The 21558-nt window shown below is 47.8% G+C and overlaps 1 protein-coding gene across 5 annotated transcripts in view; it reads left to right on the top strand.

Annotated features, from left to right (window-relative positions):
- MEF2D (myocyte enhancer factor 2D) overlaps nucleotides 1-21558 on the top strand; it is a 137042-nt gene that overhangs the window by 106942 nt on the left and 8542 nt on the right. For 3 of the 5 annotated variants that reach the window (XM_082203929.1, XM_082203931.1, XM_082203930.1), the window contains 6 exons: nucleotides 5473-5610; nucleotides 9778-9988; nucleotides 11621-11677; nucleotides 15545-15735; nucleotides 16830-16850; nucleotides 21159-21288. In XM_082203929.1, coding sequence (XP_082060055.1) covers nucleotides 5473-5610; nucleotides 9778-9988; nucleotides 11621-11677; nucleotides 15545-15735; nucleotides 16830-16850; nucleotides 21159-21288 — 748 coding nt within the window. Of the gene's footprint in view, nucleotides 1-5472; nucleotides 5611-5755; nucleotides 5891-9777; nucleotides 9989-11620; nucleotides 11678-15544; nucleotides 15736-16829; nucleotides 16851-21158; nucleotides 21289-21558 lie in introns of all 5 variants that reach the window. The other 2 variants (XM_082203932.1, XM_082203933.1) reach the window with 2 other exon arrangements.

Here is a 21558-nt window from a genome sequence, read left to right as displayed (position 1 = left end):
TCAGAGAATCCTGCATATCCCTCTCTCCATCCAGGCACGTTCAGAGGCATCTTCACAGTGCAAGGACACATTCCAGCCTGGCAAAAAGCACTTAAGGAAGGGGTCGGACAGCATCAGGTTAGGGGTGTGGCCTGGGAAGAGGCTTGGCCTCGGGGAGACTCCCAAGGGCCACATAGAGATACCTGGGATATGCCACATTTGGCCCATAGACCTGAAGTTCACCAACCATGATTTAGAGCAGGGTTTCTCAAACTTGGTCTGTTTCTGGACTACAATTCCCATCATCACTGATTGCTGGTTCTGCTAGTTGGGAATGATGGGAGTTGTAGTCCAAAAACCACTGGAGACCCAAGTTTGGGGAATCCCGGTTTAGAGCGATCTTCATTTCACTTCCTCTCTGTAAGGGAGGATTGACTGGAAGGTAGAGATTTGCTAGCTCACGGCTGGGCAGGGATTTGCATTTGGGCCTTCCCCATGCCCTGCACAAGCTGTGTAGAGATGGAAAAGGTTCAGAAGAGGGCAACCAGAATGATCAGAGGGATGGAGCGACTCCCCTGTGAGAAAAGGTTGTAGCGTTTGGGACTTTTTAGTTTAGAGAAAAGGTGAGGTAGAGGTGACATGGTTGGCGCTTATAAAATGATGCCTGGCATGGAGAAAACTTACGGACATCCAATGAAGCTGAATGTTGGGAAATTCTGAACAGAGAAAAGAAAGTACTTCTTCACACGGCACGTTGTTTAACTGTGGAACTCCCTGGCACAGGAGGCAGCGATGGCCACCAACTTGGATGACTTTAAAAGAGGAATGGACAAAGTTTTGGAGGCTAAGGCTACTAGCCACAATGTCTATGATCTGCTTCTACAATCAGAGGCAGTAATACTTTTGTAGTAATACTACTAGTTGCTGGATGCACAAGAGAGGAGAGAGTTCTTCTACTCGGGTCCTGCTTACAAGTTTGGCCTCTGTGGGAACAGGATGCTGCACTAGATGGGCCATTGACCTGACGCAGCAGGATCCTTCTGGTGTCCGTATGGTCTTATATCTGTTGCTGCTTTAACAAAAGCCCCTGAGCCCCCCAAATTCCCATGTGGTGAGATCTAGGAAACGGCAGGCTGCCCCTTCTTTTGCTTTGTTTTTGCTTGTGTTGACACTCTGCTCAGGTTACTGACATAAAAGTACTTTGCGTCTTTCTGTAGCAGAGCATGTTGCTTGTAGTGACTGCCAGCTGGAACGGGCTGGATCGGCCCGGCCGGAGCTCCCTCCTTCCGACTCCAAGCCAGCTGCTCAGAGACCCGGCCGGTGGCAGGCCTCACTAGCAGGGCCTAAGGAATCTGCAGTCTGCGTTGCACATGGCTGAGCCCTTATCTGCTGCCCCAGGCTGAGCTACCAAACACTGGCTGTCCCCTGTGCCCAGAGAAAGGCAGACAGCTACGGAAGTTGGATGGTTGTTAACTGGCTCTCATACAGTCTTCTGTGGTGGTTTGCAAAGTAACAGGAGCAATTTAAAACATGGAGGTGTGTGGAGAGAGGGAGAGATGATTCTGAGGAGGAGCCTACAATCTGACTTTCTATGCTGAAGATTCATAAGAACATTGGGAGAGCCTGCTGGATCAGGCCAATGGATCCATCCAATCCAGCCTCCTGTTCTCAAAGTGGCTGACCAGATAATTGCGGGAAACCCGCAAGCAGGACCAGGTCAGACTGAAGGGCAAAGACTTTCATATGTGGGTATGAACCTGGAGTCAGAGCTCTGCTCAAGAGCAAGCAATCCTTGCGGGTAGCAGTTCTGGTTGGAGTGTGGTCCTTGGTAAGTCTTCCTTTTCAGACTCCCAGTTGCTGGAAACAGCACAAGTCTCTGGTTCCTTTTACCTGAACATAAAAATACAGTGGTACCTCAGGTTGCAGATGCTTCAGGTTACAGACTCTGCTAACCCAGAAATAGTACCTCAGGTTAAGAACTTTGCTTCAGGATGAGAACAGAAATCGCACAGTGGCGGCATGGCGGCAATGGGAGGTCCCATTAGCTAAAGTGGTCCCTCAGGTTAAGAACATTTTCAGGTTAAGAATGGACCTCCGGAACGACTTAAGTTCTTAACCCGAGGTACCACTCTATAAGAAGAGCCTGGTGGATCAGGCCAGTGGCCCATCTAGTCTAATTCCTGTTCTCACTGTAGCTAACCAAATGCCCATGGGAAAACCTGCAAGCAGAATATAAACACAAGAGTCCTCTCCACACCCACACACACACTGGTGGCTTCCAGCAGCTGATATTCAGAAGCCTTGCTGCCTCCGACCGTGGAGGCAGAGCGGTGGCTAGTAGTCACTGGTAGCCTTATATTCCATGAAGTTTTTTAACCCTCTTTAAAAAACCATCCAAGTTGGTGGCCATCAGTGTCTCCAAGAGTGAGGTCCACTGTCTTAACCATGCGCTGTGCCGTGTGAAGAAGTCCCTTCTCTCATCTGTTCTTTATCCGTGCATCATTTTATAAACTTGTATAAATCCATTGCTTTCCACGTCTCTTCTCAAAGTATTAGGATCATTCTGTGGTATACATTTAAAGCAGTATTGTGCAACTTTAAACAGTCATGGCTTCCCCCAAAGGATCCAGGGAGCTGTGGTTTGTATAAGGTACTGAGAGTTGTTAGGAGCCCCCGATTCCCTTCACAGAGCTACAAGTCCCAAGAGTTCCTGGGAAGAGGAACTGAATTTTGAACCACTCTGAGGACTGGAGCTCTATGAGGGCTCCACCTCCTTTGAAATCAATGGGTTCTGTGCATGGAGAAGCGCCATCATGCCCATTCATTTCACTGGGCCTTGAGATTTCCTGCTGAGACAAAAGCAGTCAGGGTTCCCATTTCTAAAAATGATTCCTAGCCCCATTTCTGAAACTGCTGAGAGAAAGAGGAAATAGAGATAGGGATTGATTAATAACGTTCATTAATTTCAGTGGGTCCACTCTGAGGATGACTAATGTTGGATATAACCCATTATTTCCAAATCTTCAGCTATATTAGCGTATGCATTTTTCATGCATTTCTTTTTCTTTGGTGAGGTACAAGTGGCTGGTCTGGTCACAGAGACTGCTCACTTGGGTTTTGAGCTAAAATGGTTACCGTAGTTAGGAAAGTCAGGGGCTGGGAAGAACTTTAGATTTTCTCTTTTACTCATGCCCCTTTCAGTTTCTTATTGGCATGGAAAGAGCCCAAGACTTCCAGGAAACATTGCAGCGTTGACTTTTTAAAAGAAATTGGCAAGTGATGATCCCATAATATGGGCTAATTGCTTCTGGTATTTTGAAAATACAATGATTAAGTGTGGCTGAGGAAAGCAATCTTCAAATTGGCTGCCACGCGTGGAACCAAAACTTCTTAGACACGGTATTTGATGGAGGTTTTCTGCCCCAACTCTCCGAGCCCGGTCTTAATGATGCAGATCCAGCATGCATATGAAATGTATAATTGCTCTTCTTCATAGTGGTAGGTGACCCTTGAGAGAGAAAAGTGCAATCCTCTCTCACAGTTCATTAGTGCTTGAGTAATTCTGGAAATCTAAGATCACTGCAAATCCCCAGTATCAGCGTCTTAAGTCTCCAGTTAATTCCACCTCTGGAGATTTATGGTCCCTGGTTCAAACTAGCTCTGCTATTAGCTGCTTCAGAAGCCAGTGGTGACCTCAGAGCTAGAATCACTGTAGTTTGGGGTTGCAAAACATCTGAAGCGGCTCAGTTTGGCTCTCCTCACTCCAAACCCTGATGTAGGATGCTTACAAACCATGGCTCAGCAAACTGGAATAAAATATGGCGTTGTGAAGGGAATTTACAAATAGTGGTTTTATATGAACCCTAGTTTGGCACCACATGTGAACTGACTAACCAGAGTTACTGTTGTCAGACTTTCCCTCCAGGGTTGGTGCACCTAAATATGGGAGTGTCAAGTAGATGGAAAATGAAAACAGACAAGCCATGGTGCCTGTTTTGCCTGTTGTTTGTTTGGAAATTCAGCCTGTGATCCGGAGTTCTAAAACCTGTAGTTACTACAAGCCATGGTCAAGGTGGCATCTGAACTGATCCAGTTACATGGTGGCTTCCACTCCTTCCTGCCATCAACATACCGTATTTTTCGTCCTATAAGGCGCACCGGCCCATAAGACGCACCTCATTTTTTGGGGGGGAAATGAATTAAAAAAAATTATTCCCCCCCCCCCCAGCCCTGGCTGCCGCCCCAAGCCTTGCGCTCAGCTGCCCGAAGCAGGGGAAGCCCTCCGGAGGGCTCCCCGTGCTTCGGGCGACAGGCTGCCGCCCCAAGCCTCGCGCACCCGGTGGGACATCCTGCCGGGCGCGCAAGGCTTGCAGACACTCGCCCGAAGCAGGGGGAGCCCTCGCGCACCCGGTGGGACCTCCTGCCGGGCGCGGGAGGTTTGCAGACACTCGCCCGAAGCAGGGGGAGCCCTCCGGAGGGCTCCCCGTGCTTCGGGCGACAGGCTGCCGCCCCAAGCCTCGCGCACCCGGTGGGACCTCCTGCCGGGCGCGGGAGGTTTGCAGACACTCGCCCGAAGCAGGGGAAGCCCTCCGGAGGGCTCCCCGTGCTTTGGGCGACAGGCTGCCGCCCCAAGCCTCGCGCACCCGACGGGACCTCCTGCCGGGTGCGCGAGGCTTGCAGACACTCGCCCGAAGCAGGGGGAGCCCTCCGGAGGGCTCCCCGTGCTTCGGGCGACAGGCTGCCGCCCCAAGCCTCGCGCACCCGGTGGGACCTCCTGCCGGGCGCGCAAGGCTTGCAGACACTCGCGGGGGCTGCAGGCTGCTGCCCGCAAGCCTTGTGAGCCCGCGGGTACTCCCACCGGGCTTGCAAGGCTTGCAGATAGTTTCCTGAAGCCTGGAGAGCGAGAGGGGTCGTTGCACACCGATGCCTCTCGCTCTCCAGGCTTCAGCGAAAGCCTGCATTCGCCCCATAGGACGCACCCAGATTTCCCCTTCATTTTTGGAGGGGAAAAAGTGCGTCCTATGGGGCGAAAAATACGGTACTTGGCCAAGTCATAACAGTGGGACTTGTCATCGTAGCAACCATCCTAGCCTGATTCACACATAATGCTAAGCCTTGGTTTCTTAAGCTAGGGTTTGTTTGATCATCTGAATCCTGTCTAACAGCTTAACTAGGGTTTATTTACTGCTCGCAAACTACAATCTGAAGCCATTGCTCATTTTGGCCTTACAAACCTTTGTTTTATTTGAACTGTGGCTTGGTGTTACATGAGAACTCAGCAGCCTTCCTTTACTGTGGTTTATTTTGCAAGAAAACAAACTGATTGTTGGAGAAATTAGCCATGGTTTATTTGATCACCCGTTCGACAACTTGAGGTTGCTTATTAAACAAACCATGGTTTAGTGGTCTGTGTGAACCGGACCACTATCTCTTCCTCACTCTCCACCTTTGGTTTTATCTCTGGACCTAAACTTCTCCTGGTTGTGCTTTCAGACATTAAGAAAGAAAGGTTTTAATGGTTGCGACAGTCCAGAACCCGACGGGGAAGACTCCATTGACCAGAGCCCTCTGATGGAAGACAAATACCGTAAAGCCAGCGAGGATCTTGACATCCTGTTCAAGCGCTACGGTGTAAGTAGCTCGCCACCCCAGGCAAAAAATTCTTCATTGTCTCTTTTTTTTCCTTTTTTTGTTCGTTCGTTTGTTGGATTTATCCCTCCCCTCCCAACCCAAACTACCTTCTCCCCCCACCCTCCCCCACCCGGCCACGTAACAGGCGCTGAACAAGAAGCATAGAGAGTGTGAGAGCCCTGACGGGGACGACGTGTTTACGTTGACGCCTCAGACGGAAGAGAAATATAAAAAGATTGATGAGGAGTTTGATAAAATGATGCAGACTTACAGGCTCACAGTGAGTAACAGCTGGTGGCCTGCCAACGCCTCCCCCTCCCACCCGCCCCATGGATAGGGCTGCCAACCTGCCCGATATTTCTTAATAATACGAATAACAGTCCTGTTGAAGTGGCCTAAGCGCTGGTCAAGCCGCTTTGTCCTGAATGCTGATGGCCTGGCCTGGATTTCTTACTCGGTTTTAGAACACAAGGAAGCAAACTGAGGAAGATGGGAGCTAGGAGAATTTTGAGATTATTTCCTTTCTTCATATAGTTAACAAAAGAAAGCAATCTCGCAGAAGCAGCAAAAAAGAGATGGCACCCCTCCAGGGAAATGGTTCTGCGCATGCTTGCTGTCTTAATGGTGAGGCACTCTGCACATGCTCAGAGGTACCAGGACCATAAGCCAATGTAGTTGTGGCTACATATATAGTTATATATACATGTATAGTTGTGGCTATATATAAAATAGCCAGTTCCCTTCATGAAGGAATTGCACTCAGAACATGCCCAGATGCCAGGATTTTTTGTTTGTTAAGCAAAAGTTGGCTGCCCTAACCCATGAGGGAGGGAAAAAGAATATTACGGAGGGGGGAATCTTGCATGGTTTGGCTTTCACAGAGCCTCAGCTAATTTGCACCCCTAAAGCAAAGGAGATGGTTAGGAGAAAGTCCCTCTGACACCCAGAAGGCAATGTGTACCTCGTTGCTAAGGTACTGGACAGCGAGGGATGCTTAGTTACGCCGAGGCCTTGCTAGGCAGCGCTGTGAATTTGTTTGGAAATGCTCTCTTGAAAAATACTTCTGAAGGACAGGCCTTAGTATAAACCTCTGAAATACAAACCTCTCTCCCATCCCCTCAGCATAGGAGTAGGATGAGGATGTTTATTTTATTTTAAACATTTCTATTTATCTGTTTCCCACCCTCTTCCACTAGAGCAGCCTTCCTCAAGCCGGTGCTCTGCAAATGTCTTGGACTCTAGCTCCTAGCAGCCCTGGCCATTCACCATGCTGGCTGGGACTCAGGGAAACTGTAGTCGAAAATGGCTGTGCCGGCAGGAGATGTAGTCTTAACAACACCTGGAGGGCATCAGATTGGGGAAAGGATCTCATTAACAGGATTTCAAAGCAGCTAGCACCAGTGAGGCACAAAGGATCAAGACAATATCCAATAGTGTGATGAACTATTCTAGGGAAAAGCTGAAGCTTTGTTTGCTCCCTGCACCAACAGCGGACTAGCTACTAGATTTAAACTGGTCCAGTGCCAATAGCTGGACAGTGCTAGCATCTATAAAAGGTGCAACAGAAGATTTATTAATCTATTAATCTCATTGTTTGAGGTTTGATGGCTCCATTCTTCAGGGGAGGCGGCGGAGAATGATCCTTATACAATCCTTACTTCAGAAGTGTCATATGAAGCTAAGAACACACACATGTCAAATAATCACCCTGTAAAAAGCAAGAACAGAGCACCAGTAATGATTTAGTCCCAACAAGGCAGCATTTTTTAAAAACGGAAGTAAGATGGTGCAATCTGTGTGACGTTAAATCCACACGCTTCAAACCTTTTGGGTTCAGCATGTGCTTCTCATGAGAACTAACCCCAAATCCTTGGCCAAACTAACCTGTAACCCAAGAACAGCTCCCGCATTCTCAGGATTTTAATTTGCCTTGTTGGTGTGGCTAAATTTGTACCTGGCTGACTAAATAAATCCCCAAGCACTTCTGAGAGATGGTCCAGGCCCTGCCCCACCCAGGTCTGGGACTTTCTTGAGCAAGTCAAATGTGGTTTCTGAGCAGAAAGACTCGGGGGATTCTCTGGTTGCCGTTCCATAGGAGAGCGATCTCTCGACATTAAACTGCCTAATGCAAGGTGAGACCTTTGGTCTATCCAAGCAAGGCACTGTTTATTACAGCCTTCACCGCACTGGCACCCTTCCAGAGGTTTTGGACTACAGCTCTGCTGGCTGAGGTTCATGGGTGTTGTAGTCCATCAACATCTGGAGGTAACCAAGGTGGCTAATGTCTGGTCTTCTCTGATGGTAGGACCTCTCCAAGGTCTTTCCCCCTCTTTGCTACCTGAGATTTTAAAAAAATACTTTGCTGATGAGTTATGGCCTTAACCCAGAGACTCATGTCTGAAAATTCCTGGTACTTCTTGCCCACTAAACCAGGAGTTGTGATCTCGAGGTAATGATCCCAAAACAGTTGCTTCTGAATCCTCATTGTTTGGCACACTTTTCTGACCTTGTGCTCTGAAATAAGACCCTCCTTCCCTTTCTCTCATCTTCCCTTTTCTTCGACTTCTGTAGTATCTGGCTAAGATACAAATAGGCAGGCAATCTTTTTCACCCCAAGGGCCACATCCCGTCATGGGCAACCTTTTGGGGGCCGCATACCAGTGGTGGGCATGGGCAGAAGCAAAAAGTGGGTGGGCCAGAGGCAAAAGATGAGCCGTGTGATGGATGCAACTCTCATCTTTCCACAGTAGGCTATAGTCATGCAAAAGTCAGAGGTTTCCACACAGACCAATTTCTCCATCCTCTGTCCACGCCAGCAAGACACATTTTCACAGTTCAAGGACATACTCCGGCAAGGCAAAAGCACTTGGGGAGGCGTGGCGCAGGGGTGGAGAGAGTGTGTATCCTGGGGAGATTCTCGTGAGCCCAGTGGGGATGCCTGGAGTACCACCACCATCCCATAAGGCTGGTGTTCCCCACCCCTGATCTAGGAAGCCCATTCCTGTTCCTTTCAATGGCATGAAGCATCTTTTCAACTCCCCTATTGGCAAGTGGGGAAAGGGGAAGGCACAAATTGAGCACATTGGTTTCAGTTCACCCTCAAGTGGCAATCTGATGTTGTGGGGAGATCTGGGAGCTTCTGCTCGAATCCTGCTTGTGAGTTTCCCACAAGCATCTGGTTGCTCGCCGTGAGAACAGGATGCTAGACTAGATGGGCCATTGGCCTGATCCAGCAGGCTCTTCTTACATTATTAAACAGATGTTCCTTCAGGCAACATATTTTGGTTACCATCTTTGCTGGGAGCACTGCAGAACCCGGCCCCACCCCATATTTTTTACATGTGCTATTACACGATGTGGGGGGTCCATTTGAAACTGCGCCCATCAAAACATTGCTGAGTTTCATGGTGCCCTCAGTGAAGATTGTAATCAAAACATGTCAGGTAAACAAATGATAATTTACTATAACATACAGCACCCCCTATGGTGCTCTTAAGGGCAACATTTACACCATACATTTAAAGCACCATGAAACATGTCTTCTCCCATAGAATCCTGAGAACTGCAGTTTGTAAAGGGTGAGTTGTTAGGGGACTGCACTTCTCCCAGAACTACAATTCCCAGGGTTGGTTTAACGATCATTCCCTCTTAAGACAACCAGTGTGGTGTGGTGTTTAGAGTGTTGGATCACGACCTGGCAGAACAATCAATCCCTTTTCATAGGGAACTCTGGGAATTGTCATTCTGTGAAGCAAATTAGGGTCTCCAATAACTCTCAGGACCCGTAACAAACTACAACTCCCATAATTTTTTTGGGGGGAAGCCATTACATTTTAAAGTGTTATCATGGTGCTTTAAATGTATGGTGTGAATGTGACCCCCAACTGCTTTGGACTAAATCTCCCATCAGCCCTGGGTGGGGCTGATGGGAGATGTCATCCATTACGCCTGGCAGGCATCTGGTTGGTGAAACCTGCCTTTGCAGGTTCTCTGTTTTTGTTGCTGGAACAGTACAGGGATAGTGGCTGATAACAGAAAGCATCCAGCTGGAAGCCTTGGCTCCAATATGCACTTGTGGTCTTGTGAATGCTGCTTGCCAAACCTAACACCAAAACCCCTTCCTATCAGATTCCTATTTTAAACATGCTTCTCTCTCTCTCCCCTCAGTCTGCAGTTCCGGCTCCAAATTTTGCCATGCCTGTTACGGTTCCAGTGACCAACCAGAACACGCTGCAGTTCAGCAACCCAGGAGGCACCTTAGTGACCCAGTCCCTCGTGACCTCCTCCTTGACTGACCCGCGCCTCCTCTCACCACAGCAACCAACGCTCCAGCGAAACACAGTCTCTCCGGGCCTCCCGCAGAGGCCAGCCAGCGCAGGTTCGCTCTTCATTTATCTAGTTTTATTTACAAAAGTTTCTGCACCGTGAACTCTTTGGCGGCTGTGACAAGTGGGGAGGGGGGTATCATGGTAGTGAACATCAATTGGTGGTGAACATCAATTAAATTGCATTCATAAAACAAGTACCAAATATTTCACAGATTATTATTATTATTATTAATTGAATTTATAAGCCTGCCCTTCCTCCCCAAGAAACCCAGGGCAGCAAAGAACATGGACCGTTTAAAACAAAAACAAAGCAAACATTTTAAAACAGATAAAAACATTCTAAAAGCAGTTATATTTAAGAACATTGAAAATCAATTACCATTAGATCAGCTTCAGACATCAACATTGTATGTGACAACTGAGATGTGTGTTTTCTGGTTCTGCACTCTTCTCATGAATATACTATGTTTTAGCTGTTTTTAAATCTGAATTCTAAATTGTTGTATCTCACTCTGGGACCTCTTGGTTAATAATAATAATAATAATCATCATCATCATCATCATCATCACCAGGAGGTCCCAGGGCACTTTACGACATTTTAAAATTCAGAATTTAAAACAGTTAAAACATATTATATAATATTTCAATTATTATTTTTCAGCATTTTATTAATGTTGTTGGGTCAACATGTTTTGTGTTTTATTTGATACTTCTTCCATATATATCTGTGACCATAGTAAATGACCAAAAAGATTATCCATATCTGGTTTCACAAATGGATGAGAACATCGGAAGATCCTGGCTGCTGGATCAGACTAAAGGACTCCCTAGTCCAGCATCCTGTCTCTCTTAAGTAGGACATGAGAACAATGTCCCTCTCCTGCTTGTGATTCCTAGCAACTGTATTCTGTGACATGGGTACCGAAAAGTTTATAAAATTATGCCTGGCATGTAGAAAGTGTCTAGAGAAAAGTTCTTCCCCTCTCTTGTAACACTTGAATTCACGAACTTCCAATGAAGCTGAATGCTGGAAGATTCAGGACAAGGAAGTCTTTCTTCACACAGTGCATAGGGAACCAGGCAGAGGGCCACCATGTGGATTGCCTTCCCATCAGATGTCAAAGAGATAAATAACTATACAGCTGTTAGAAGACATCTGAAGGAAGCCCTGGTTAGGGAAGTTTTTAGTGTTTGATTTTTAAAAAGGTTTTTATATCTGTTAAAAGCCGCCCAAAGTGGCTGGGGCAACCCAGTCAGATGGGCAGAGTACAAATAAGGTGATGGTTGTTGTTGTTGTTGTTGAACTATGGAACTCACTCTCGCAGGATGCAGTGATGGCCACCAACCTGGATGGCTTCAAAAGAGGATTGTATAAATTAAGAGAAGGCTATCAATGGCTGCAAGCCATGGTGGCTATGCTCTGCCTATACATACAGTAGGAGGCAGTAATGATTCTTAATACCAGTTGCTGGAAACCACAGGAGGGGAGGGTTCTCTTGTTCTTGAATCTTTCTTGTGGGTTTTCAGCAGGCATCTGGGTGGTCACTGTGAGAACAGGATGCTGGGTTAGATGAGCCCTTGGCCTGATCCAGCAGGCTCTTCTTCCATTCCTCTGGATCAGCATGTTGGAATGTAGCGAAACGTCAAGTCTAACTCTCTTTGCCCATCTTCTTCTCTTTAGGGGCAATGCTTGGAGGAGACCTCAACAACACAAATGGAGCCTGCCCGAGCCCAGTAGGTGAGTAGAGGCCAAGTGGAAGCTTGTTGTTCCAACAGCCAGATGTCAGGAAAAGGGTTCTGGAGAGCCTTCCCTTGGATGAATTGTGGTGGGAAGGTTGTTGGCCTTGGGTCCGAGCCATTCCATGCACAGGGACAAGAAAGGGGGTGACTGGGAATGGGGGTCCCACGTAGATGAGGCCCACTCAGCAAACTCAGCCCAGGGTCAGTGTGCAAGCTGCATCCTGGGCGCTGTGACTATAAGGGAGCAGCAGAGCTTTCAGGCCTTGTGATAGAGGAAGGAGCTCCAAGCTTAAAGAGCCGAAATAGAACTTAATGCAGTTTGGGGTGTAATGACTCATAAGGTCACATGTTGATCTAAGGAGCTGCTGATCTATGTGGGTGACACAGAGCAGCTTGAGAAATTTCACATCGCAAGCGGGTAGATGGCAGTGGAGTCAAGGAGGCCTCTTGATGGTTTTCTCCCAGGGCTGGTCATGCAGAGATGCATTTCAGTGTCAGCATCTAGGAGCCAGCTGCTTATGCTCCCAAAGTGGGCCTTGAGAAAGCTTGTCCTGGAGAGCCCCAACCTCAGGCCCTCCAGACCACTCTCACTGGCCCCCAGAACTCTCTCCAGGTCACATCCCTCCCCAGCCCTGCTTTGTACCTTCCTTGAGTTTTTTTGTCTGGCTGGAATGGATGCTTGTTTGGTCAGAGGAACGTAACAGAGAGCTGGGACTGTGTGTGTAGAAATTAGCCCATGCTACAGAGGTAACCTTCACATTAGTGGCTCCATCCACTTTTGCCTCTGGTCCTGCCCAGCGCTGACTTGTGACTTCTGGAAGGTTGCCCAGAAAAGAGTCCCCCACCCCAAAATCAGGTAATTATGTCAGTTAATTAAACAAAATAAATCACACAATATATTCTCATTTAAAAACTATAACATAACAGTTAAAAAATATGGCAAAGCAACAGTGGCTCGACTAATGGTTAGGAAACACTTTCTGAAAAACTTATCTGCAAGGCTGACATAATTACCCACTTCAGAAATCTGCCCTTAGAGGAGGAAAAGGGGTGGAACCCACATTATAGGGCCAAACCAGGCCGAGTCCAGACAAGCAAGTCTTTCTGCGCCAGTTTTAATTAGAGACTGCGCTGCACTTGGGATCACTTTATTTGACCTTGTCAGTTTCAAAACCAGCCCTTGTTTTAAAACTCCTGTTAAAATGACAACCCTTCTGGGTGGCTTCAGAAACCATGCCTGAATCCCTTTTAAACGACTCTTTGTTTGGTTTAATTGTCGCATGGCAATGGGCAGGGATGGCTCTAATTGGACACTGAGACATCCTGGCCTTGAGATGAAATATATCAAGGTGTCCTGCCTCTCGTGGCTTTAATAATTGTGTAGCAGAGAGAATTTCTGAAGGTGCGGCTTCTCCCACCTTGATAGCACTGGAAGGCGAGGAAGCTGCACCCTCCCAAGGGCTGTCTGCTTCCGATGCTTTTAAAGGCAAGTCTGGCAACACTCCCCTTTGTTGCGCCTTGGTGTCCCACTTAGGATCCAGTGGGGGAGGCAGATTGCAAGGTGGATATATGTGTGTTTATATGGATACACATGTCATACATGCATAATGGGGCTGCCAGCCTTGCTCAGCTTGATCCCCAACCCCATCCTGACTTCATCCCAATCCAGGATTGTGAGGTGGCACTACAGATCCTCCATTGGGGGCTGTGTGATGACAACTTTACATTTTACACATCCTAGTGAAACGCATATAGATATATGCCTGGTCTGCCTAAGGCGGTAGAGAGAAGGGATGACAGTAAGGGCTGATGAGAAGCTCAGGCTGTGACTGGATGGAAGGCCTCAAACCTCAAAGACAGATCCCCATGGTGGAGAGGCAATTACTGCTTGTTTTAGAATTGCAGTGTTTAATTGGGTGTGCTTTTTTGAAGATAATTTAAAAAGGTGTGCTGACTATTCAGAGACCAGACTCATTGGAAAATAAAAAACTTTACAGTGGTACCTCGGGTTAAGAACTTAATTCGTTCTGGAGGTCTGTTCTTAACCTGAAACTGTTCTTAACCTGAAGCACCACTTTAGCTAATGGGGCCTCCTGCTACCGCTGTGCCGCCGCTGCACAGTTTCTGTTCTCATCCTGAAGCAAAGTTCTTAACCTGAGGTAATATTTCTGGGTTAACTGAGTCTGTAACCTGAAGCGTATGTAACCTGAGGTACCACTGTATTTTATTTTATTTTAAACCCATAAATAACAGCAGCATCTTAAAAGAAGTATCCCCTTTTCTTTCTTACGTAGGAGGGAATGCCTCTTAGGCCCCATTCACACCACACAGTTAAAGCACTATGACACCATTTTAAACAATCAAAGCTCCCCCCCCCAAGAATTATGGGAGCTGCAGTTTGCTAAGGACGCTGAGAGATGTGAGGAGACCCCCTGTTCTCCTCACAGAACTGCAGTTTCCAGAGTGGTGTAACAAACTGTCCCTCTTTGCAGGGAACTCTGGGAATTGTAGTTCTACGGGGGGAATTGGGGTCTCCTCACAACTTTCAGCACTCTTAACAAACTGCAGCAGACTGTGTGGCAAGGGGAGGCGGATACTGCTTTAACTTCACCTGAGATCCCTGAGTGCCGAGCCTTGGCCCTTCCCAAGACTCCTAGGCACGCTTGCTGTCCCTGTCAATCTTCTGCACACACAACGTCCTGCCTCTCCCTTCATCTCCCCCTCCCCAAGCATCTCCCCTGTCTCCAAAGCAGCCCCCATGTCAGCTGCCGTGCGCGGCTGTTCCGGCTTGTAACTTGGCAGGCCCTGTGAATGTCATCATTGACGTCACCCAAACATTCCCCTCATTCCAGGAAACAGGAGCAGGGAATCAGGAGAGCCCAGGGGGTAGGCCCTGAGAGAGACCTCGCCAAGCCCTGGGACTTTCTCAGGACCTGTGGGGTGTGGGGAGACTTGAGACTCCCCCCTCCCCCACCCGCCCTCTCCTAGCCTCTTGTTCCTCCTCTTGGTGCCAGTCGCAAAGCCAGGAGGCAGGTTGGTGATCTGAGACCTGCCTTGATTTCTCCTGCTAGCCTTATTGTGACATTGAAACACAGCAGCCAGATTATTGGCTAGGGTTCCATTTTGATCTCACTTAACCCGTGTTTTAAAACAGCTGCAATGCTTCCCAGTTCGTTACGGGCCCAATTCAAGGTGCTCACATTAGTGTTTAAAGAACTGTACAGCTTAGGCCCCAAACACCCAAAAGACCCCCTTCTTCCTGCAGACCCTCTTGGGTGCTAAGATCGGCAGAGGGGTCCTCTCGCTAGTTCACTTCCTTCAGAAGCTCGAGGGTGGTGGTAACCTTGGACAGGGCCTTCTCTGTGGCAGCCCTAAGTTGCGGAACTCTCCCCCCCTTCATTATACAGAATCCGACAAATTCTGAAGACACATCTCTTTACCCTGGTTTTTTACACTTGATGTGTATGTTTTGGGACCCACCTTATTTCTGTGTTTGTAAATTGTTTTAAACTGTTTCTAATATTGTGTTTTAATATTGTAACCCACATTGTGACCTTAGGGTGAAGGACATGTAATAAATTATCATCATCAACCCTGGCAGCTCCAGGAAGAGCTGGCCATTTCCCCAGCCTAAAACCCTGGAGGGCCCCTGCCAGTCAGTGTAGACTATACTGAACTAAATGGACCAAGAGTCTGACTTTGGAAAGGGCAGCTTCCTGTGTAAACCGGGAGAAAATAGAGATTACTTGAGGCACACTTACTTTGACTTATGTTTGGGCATGGGGACAAGTTTAAGATATTTCCCAACGTTGTCCATTCTTTGAAAAATAATATCTGTTTTTCCCCCTCTCTCCTTTTTCTCCAGGGAATGGTTACGTCAGCGCCAGAGCCTCCCCGGGTCTCCTTCCCGTGTCCAATGGCAACAGCCTAGGCAAGGTCATCCCGGCAAAATCGCCACCACCACCCTCCCATGGCACTCAGCTGGCTGCCAACAACCGCAAACCGGACTTGCGCGTCATCACCTCACAGAGCGGAAAGGGTCTCATGCACCATTTGGTGAGTCCAACTTAGGGCAGAGAAATCCTGTGTGTTTCCAACTTCAACAGGCTCCTGGGCCTGATCCACCACCCTCCATTTTACTGAAAGGCTGAGCCAAGGAGGAGATACCAGCCCTGACTTTGGTCTGCATGGAAACCTCTTCCCACAATCCTCAGGATATCTTTTTGTCAGTGTTTCACAAGAACGCATGATGTTTTAGACCATGCTACACTCTTGAGAGCGTGATGATTGTAACTGTTTAGACTGGTGCTGCAAAAATCCCATAGCTGTGCTTGCAGATAAGTGTATCAAGCAGGGCTGTTACGGCACAATTCTAAGCATGTTTATGCAGAAGCCATTCCCTCTGAGTTCAATGGGAATTATTGCCTAACAAGCAGAATTCCATCCCGGGTTGGTTAATCAATTGCATCTGCATAAATGTGTTTATCAGAAAGGAAGACTGGCTACCTGGTGTAGAGATGATGAATCTGCCCCTTCTTCTCTCACACACACTGGGAATGCCACTTCTAAAACAAATAAAACTTCTGAAATAAAAAACACTCTGCTTAGATATTTTTAAAATACATACTGAGTTGTCTATAGATTGATTAAAAAAATTAAGAGCCTGTTTCTATTTTTTTTAAAAACCTGATGGCCAATTAGTTGGTGACAAGCAGTGAAAGGTTTATTATCTATTAATCTAAGCAATTAATTGATTAAATGTTGCAGCGAGAATTCCAAATATACGACACCAGCATGTGTGAAACTGAAAATACCTTTCTGCTCTCCACACTTGTGACTCTCAGCAGCTTGCATTCAGAGGCATACTGCCTCTGACAGTGGAGCTGTATCATCGCCATCCTAGCTAGTAGCCATTTCCACCTTGGATATTATCTGGCACTCCCAAGCACAGCCTGTTCTTTCTGTGGTGTCCCCTTGTCATCATCCCCCCACCCAATGTTTTCAACCAGTATCACACAGCAGACCCTTGAACTTCTGGTCTGCCCTGCGTGATAGAGAACAGGATACTCAATTAGTGTTAAAAGTGGCATCAAAATTAAGCATTAAACATAACAATTTCATTTTGGTTTCATTTTTATTCCACACCCCAGACAGAGGATCACTTGGATCTGGTGAGTTTCCATGCTTGCAAGTGTTCTGTGTGTGTGTGTGTGTGTGTGTGTGTGTGTGTGTATGTGTGTGTCTTTGGGTTCTGTTCCCTTTTTAAAAAGAATAATTGTCTTGAAATTGTGAGACAGGGGAATGTAGGGACTTACTAGAGGAAACTCAGTCTGCTTTCAGGCCTCTTCTAGGGTGCCTTGATTGGTCCAGGAAGGTGGGCTGGCAGCCTGCCCCCCAACAGCTGGCACGACTTTAGCAGCTGCATTGAATGGGTATGTGTGCCTGCACGTTGCCTCTTCTGTGTCCTGGAGTGGTGGAATTGCAACTCTAAACCAGGCGAGAATGGAAAGTGTCCCCCTCACATGCTGTCACTGGGCCTGCTTAAGCAAGGCCCCCTTTGTCCATCCCATCTGGCGTTAGATATGGGTCTCTTCTGCCTCATTCCTTCAGCTGTCTGCACAACAGCCTTTTCTGTGTGGGGTACTCTGCCCCATCTTTTCTGCTGCTGAGGGGCTACCTTCAAACAGCCCTCCTCCTACCCCTGTTCAACGTTGTCACTGCATGTGATGCATTTCCCTGCAGATTGTGGGAGTTCTCACCAGGTTGGCAAAAGCTAATCTGGGCTGCTGGTGGGGAATGGTGAGCCTGCTGAGGGAGGTGGGGTGCCACAACAGAGAAGGCCCTCTCTCCCCACACATCACCCTCCTCACCCTGGACAACAGCAGCACCTAGAGAACAGTGCAAAGTTGCCTGTATGGCAGTCAAGTGAGTCCCTGTGGTGAGGCTGGCAGCTTCATGAGCTACTTTTATTTGTTCTCTCTCACATTCTGCCTCAAACAGCCACCCAGATATCCCTGGGGATCAGGCTGACCCCATTTGTTTACTTGTCCAGTGGGATTTATATTCTGCTGAATAAAAACAAGCAAACTTCTGAAGCAGTTTACATAAAACGATAAAAGTACCCCCAAAAGATCACACTTAAAAGCAAGCGGGCATAATAAAATCTTATCAACAAAGAGATAACAATCAAACAGTTGAAAAAGGAAAACACCCCAAAGAAGCATCATATAAATGCAATAAAATTAGGATTCGCTTATAAGTGAGCCTCGGATGGAAGCGCAGTCCCCTGATCAATACTTAACTCCCCAGATTGCATGGGCAAAGGGAGTGCCTTGCCTTTGTGTTCATCTGCATGCTCTGTCCGGCTGCTGCTCTGCCCCCCCTTCTTTACCCCTATCCAAGTTTATTTTCCCACCTGAATTACATCCTGCTTGTGTTCATGACTGCGTGACTTCTTGTGTTTTGCAACCAAAAGTGGACTCTGAAATCTAGAGCTCAACAACTTATAGGGGGGAAATGCTTTGCAGACTGAGCAAGTCCATAAAGCTTATTCTTATTATTTTAATGAAGTGTATGTGTGCGTGTTGCATGTGAGGTAGAGAATGTATAGAAATAAAACATATACAGACATTACAGATCCTAAAAACAGTATTAAAACATAAAAACCTAGAAGAATGCAGAAAAATAAACCTGCAGCAGAAATAAAATAGACTAATTTGGGAAGGCACAAGCAAAGAGAAAGATCTTTTGACAAATGCCAAAAATTATGCTGGTGCTTGCTCTGCTTCTAAAGAGGGAGCATTCCTGAGAACTGGTGCCACAATGCTGAGAGCACATGGCTTGAGCCACAGCATGCCTTACCCCAGGGGCAGGTCTACATGACCCAGGGTGGGATGCAGTAGGAGAGACAGCGTTTCAGATACCCAGGTCCATAATCCTAAGGGGCTGGTAGCAGACTGGCAGCCAGTGCAATTCTTTCTACAGCCGTGTCACATGTTGGTGATAGTTTGCTCCAGAGAGCAACTGTGCAGCCGTGTTCTGCCCTAGCTTCATCTTCTGGACCACATTCAAGGAGAGCCCCACATAAAGCACATTGCAGGAATCAAGTCCTGAGGTTACTGGTCCATGGAACGCTGCTGCCAAGCTATCCCTGCCCAGGAATGGTTGTAACTGGTGCACCAGCCGAAGCTGGTGAAAAACACTCCAGGGCACTGCTTCAGTGATCACTTGGGTCAAGAAGGACCCCAAGACTACACACTTGTTCTTCTAGAGGGAGTGCAACCCAATCCAGAACAGGCAACTCACCACTCCCACCCCAGGGCCTCTGCTTTGCCGAGATTCAATTTCAAGTTTATTGGCTTTCATCCAGCTCAGGCACTGGTTCAGGACTGGCTCAGCACCTCCTGGTTCAGATGTTACAGAGAAATAGAGCTGTGTGTCATCAGCTTACTCATGATGCTGTGCTCCAGATCTCTTAATGACCCATCCCAGAGGCCTTGTGTGGATGTTGAATAGCATTGGGGATGCAGTACAAAACAACTCCCAGTGGGCTGAAAGGAGTTGGCCCTGTAGGAATTCCTATTATTAGAACTGTAGAGCTGGAAGGGACCTGAGGGTCATGTAGTCTAACCCCCTGCAATGCAGGAATCTTTCACCCAATATGGGGCTCAAACCCACAACCCTGAAATTAAGAGTCTCATGCTCTACCAACTGAGCTATCCCAGATGATTATTATTATATTTATTGTTCCTAATATTGTTATTAATCCTACTTCCTATTCACGATGTGGCCAAGGTGGTGGGATAAACTGCCTCGTGTTCCGGTTCTTCCTTTGTTGACATTCAGGGGTATCCCTTAGGAAACGTGGCAGTTCCTAGGTTGAGGCTCTCGTGGAGGCCTGATGGGGCCAGTGGGGACTCCTTCTACCCTTCAGTGCCCTTTGGGGAGGGTGGTGTTCCTTGCAACTTTTGGCTTGTGGGCTTCTTGGACTAATCCACCTGACCACCTCAGGAAAGACGAAGCTGGTCTAGGTAGGCCTTTGGCAGGAGTGGCCATAAGGCCAGCAGATTCCAGCTAGATAATTTCCAGCGATATTACAGCCACTTCCAAGAAAGTTGCATCTGTTTCTCAGCAGATCCTGGTAAGGCCTGATTTTTGAACAGTGAGCAGGTCATTCCCATCCCAGCTGGTTGTTACAAGAACCTTGTGAACAGGGTTCTGTTTGGTTGCCTGGGTTTGTTTGTTTTCCTCTTCCCTCTCATCACTTCCCCCCCCTTTTGTGTGGTGTCTTCTTAGATTGTAAGCCTGAGAAGGAGGGACTGTGTTTATTTTTGTTGATATGTAAGCTGCAGGGCCAGATAGAAATGCTTCGACTCCGTCAGCCGTGGTAGCCAGTCTCTCCATATGTTCTGCTATGAATCTTAAAAGAGCCTTCCTGCCATCTCCCCATTCCTCCCCACCTCTGCCTCCCACTTGAAGGACCTGATACGACCTTCTGAGCGAAGAAGAGGGCAGGGGAAATCCCCGCAGCTGCACCACGAGGGAATTTGTTCTAAATACCCCTAAGCCTATTGGGTCAGTGATCACATCCCAGGCTATTGTAAGCTGCAGGTGCCTTGCCAGGCTCCTCCAAGCTCAGGGGCTTAATGCTTATCTTCAGCGTCATCTTGACTCTGTAATTGGGAGTCAAGGGGTGCTTCAGGGTGGCACAAGCACTGCCAGCGCCTTCTTCCTTCATCTTGAAAGCCCCAGTAGTAAAAGGGCCATAGCTCAGTGGCAGAGTTTCTGCCTTGCACGCAGAATGTCCCAGGTTCAATTTCGGCATTTCCAGGTAGGGCTGGGGAAGACCCCTTGCTTGAAACTTGCCACTGCCAGTCAGTGTGGACAATACTGAGCTAGATGGGACAGGGGGTCTGACTCAGGATAAGGCAGCTTCCTGTGTCCCTGTGTCACTTCTGTGGGGTAATGGTTAGAGTGTTGGACTAGAACCTGGTAGAGATCAGGGTTCGAATCTCCCACTTAGCCATGAAGCTCACTGGGTGACCTTGGGCCAGGGTCTCTTGGCCTAGCCCACCTCACAGGGTTGTCCAGGGGACAAAATAGGAAGGAAGAAAACCGTGTACTCCTCCTTGAGCTCTTTGGGGGGAAAGGTGGGATATAAACGTAATTAAATAATAACAAAATGAAAAGCAGGGCTGGCAAACCTGCAACCCTCAGGCCATATAAGGCCCCCAGTGAGCTTTTCTGTGGCCCCCAGAGAGACCCCATCAGCTCCACCACCCAGTATATTCAAATTGATTGAATAAAGCAAAAGGGTTTCACAGGCCTGGCCTGTACCTCTGCTACGTTATACCCATTTCAAACACTTCCTTAAAGTGGCTCTGTTGCTTTGCCTCCAAGCGTATATTGCCTCCTTCCGTATATTTTGACCTCCTTTCTCTTTCTCTCTCCCTCTCTTTCCCTCTTCTTCCTTTCCCCAGCAAAACACACAGAGGCTGATGGTTTCCCAGGCGACTCATTCTCTGACCACACCGGTTGTTTCGGTGGCGACTCCAAGCCTCCTGACCCAAGGCTTGCCCTTCTCAGCAATGCCGACAGCGTACAACACAGGTGAGCCTGCCGCATATGCCCGCGCGTGAAACACAGTGGGAGGGAACTCTCCTGCACACCCTTCTGCTTCCAAAGCAGTCCTGCGGAAAGCAGACGGCAACCCACTTGGCGAGGGGCTAGCTGTGTGTTGTGTTCACGGTGTGCAAGCCAGACTGTGTGATGAACATCTGGAGATCCTGCCACCCTCGAGGCAGACAGAGCAAGCTGGAAGGTGCTGCAGCCAAGCAGAGGAAGCCCATAGCCACTAGCTGCCTCTCTCTGGTCCTTAGT

This window comes from Podarcis vaucheri (genome assembly GCF_965113315.1).
Source record: "Podarcis vaucheri genome assembly, chromosome: 16".
Taxonomy (NCBI): domain Eukaryota; kingdom Metazoa; phylum Chordata; class Lepidosauria; order Squamata; family Lacertidae; genus Podarcis; species Podarcis vaucheri.
Note: the sequence above shows the minus strand (reverse complement) of the source record. Positions and strands in the feature narration are given on the sequence as shown.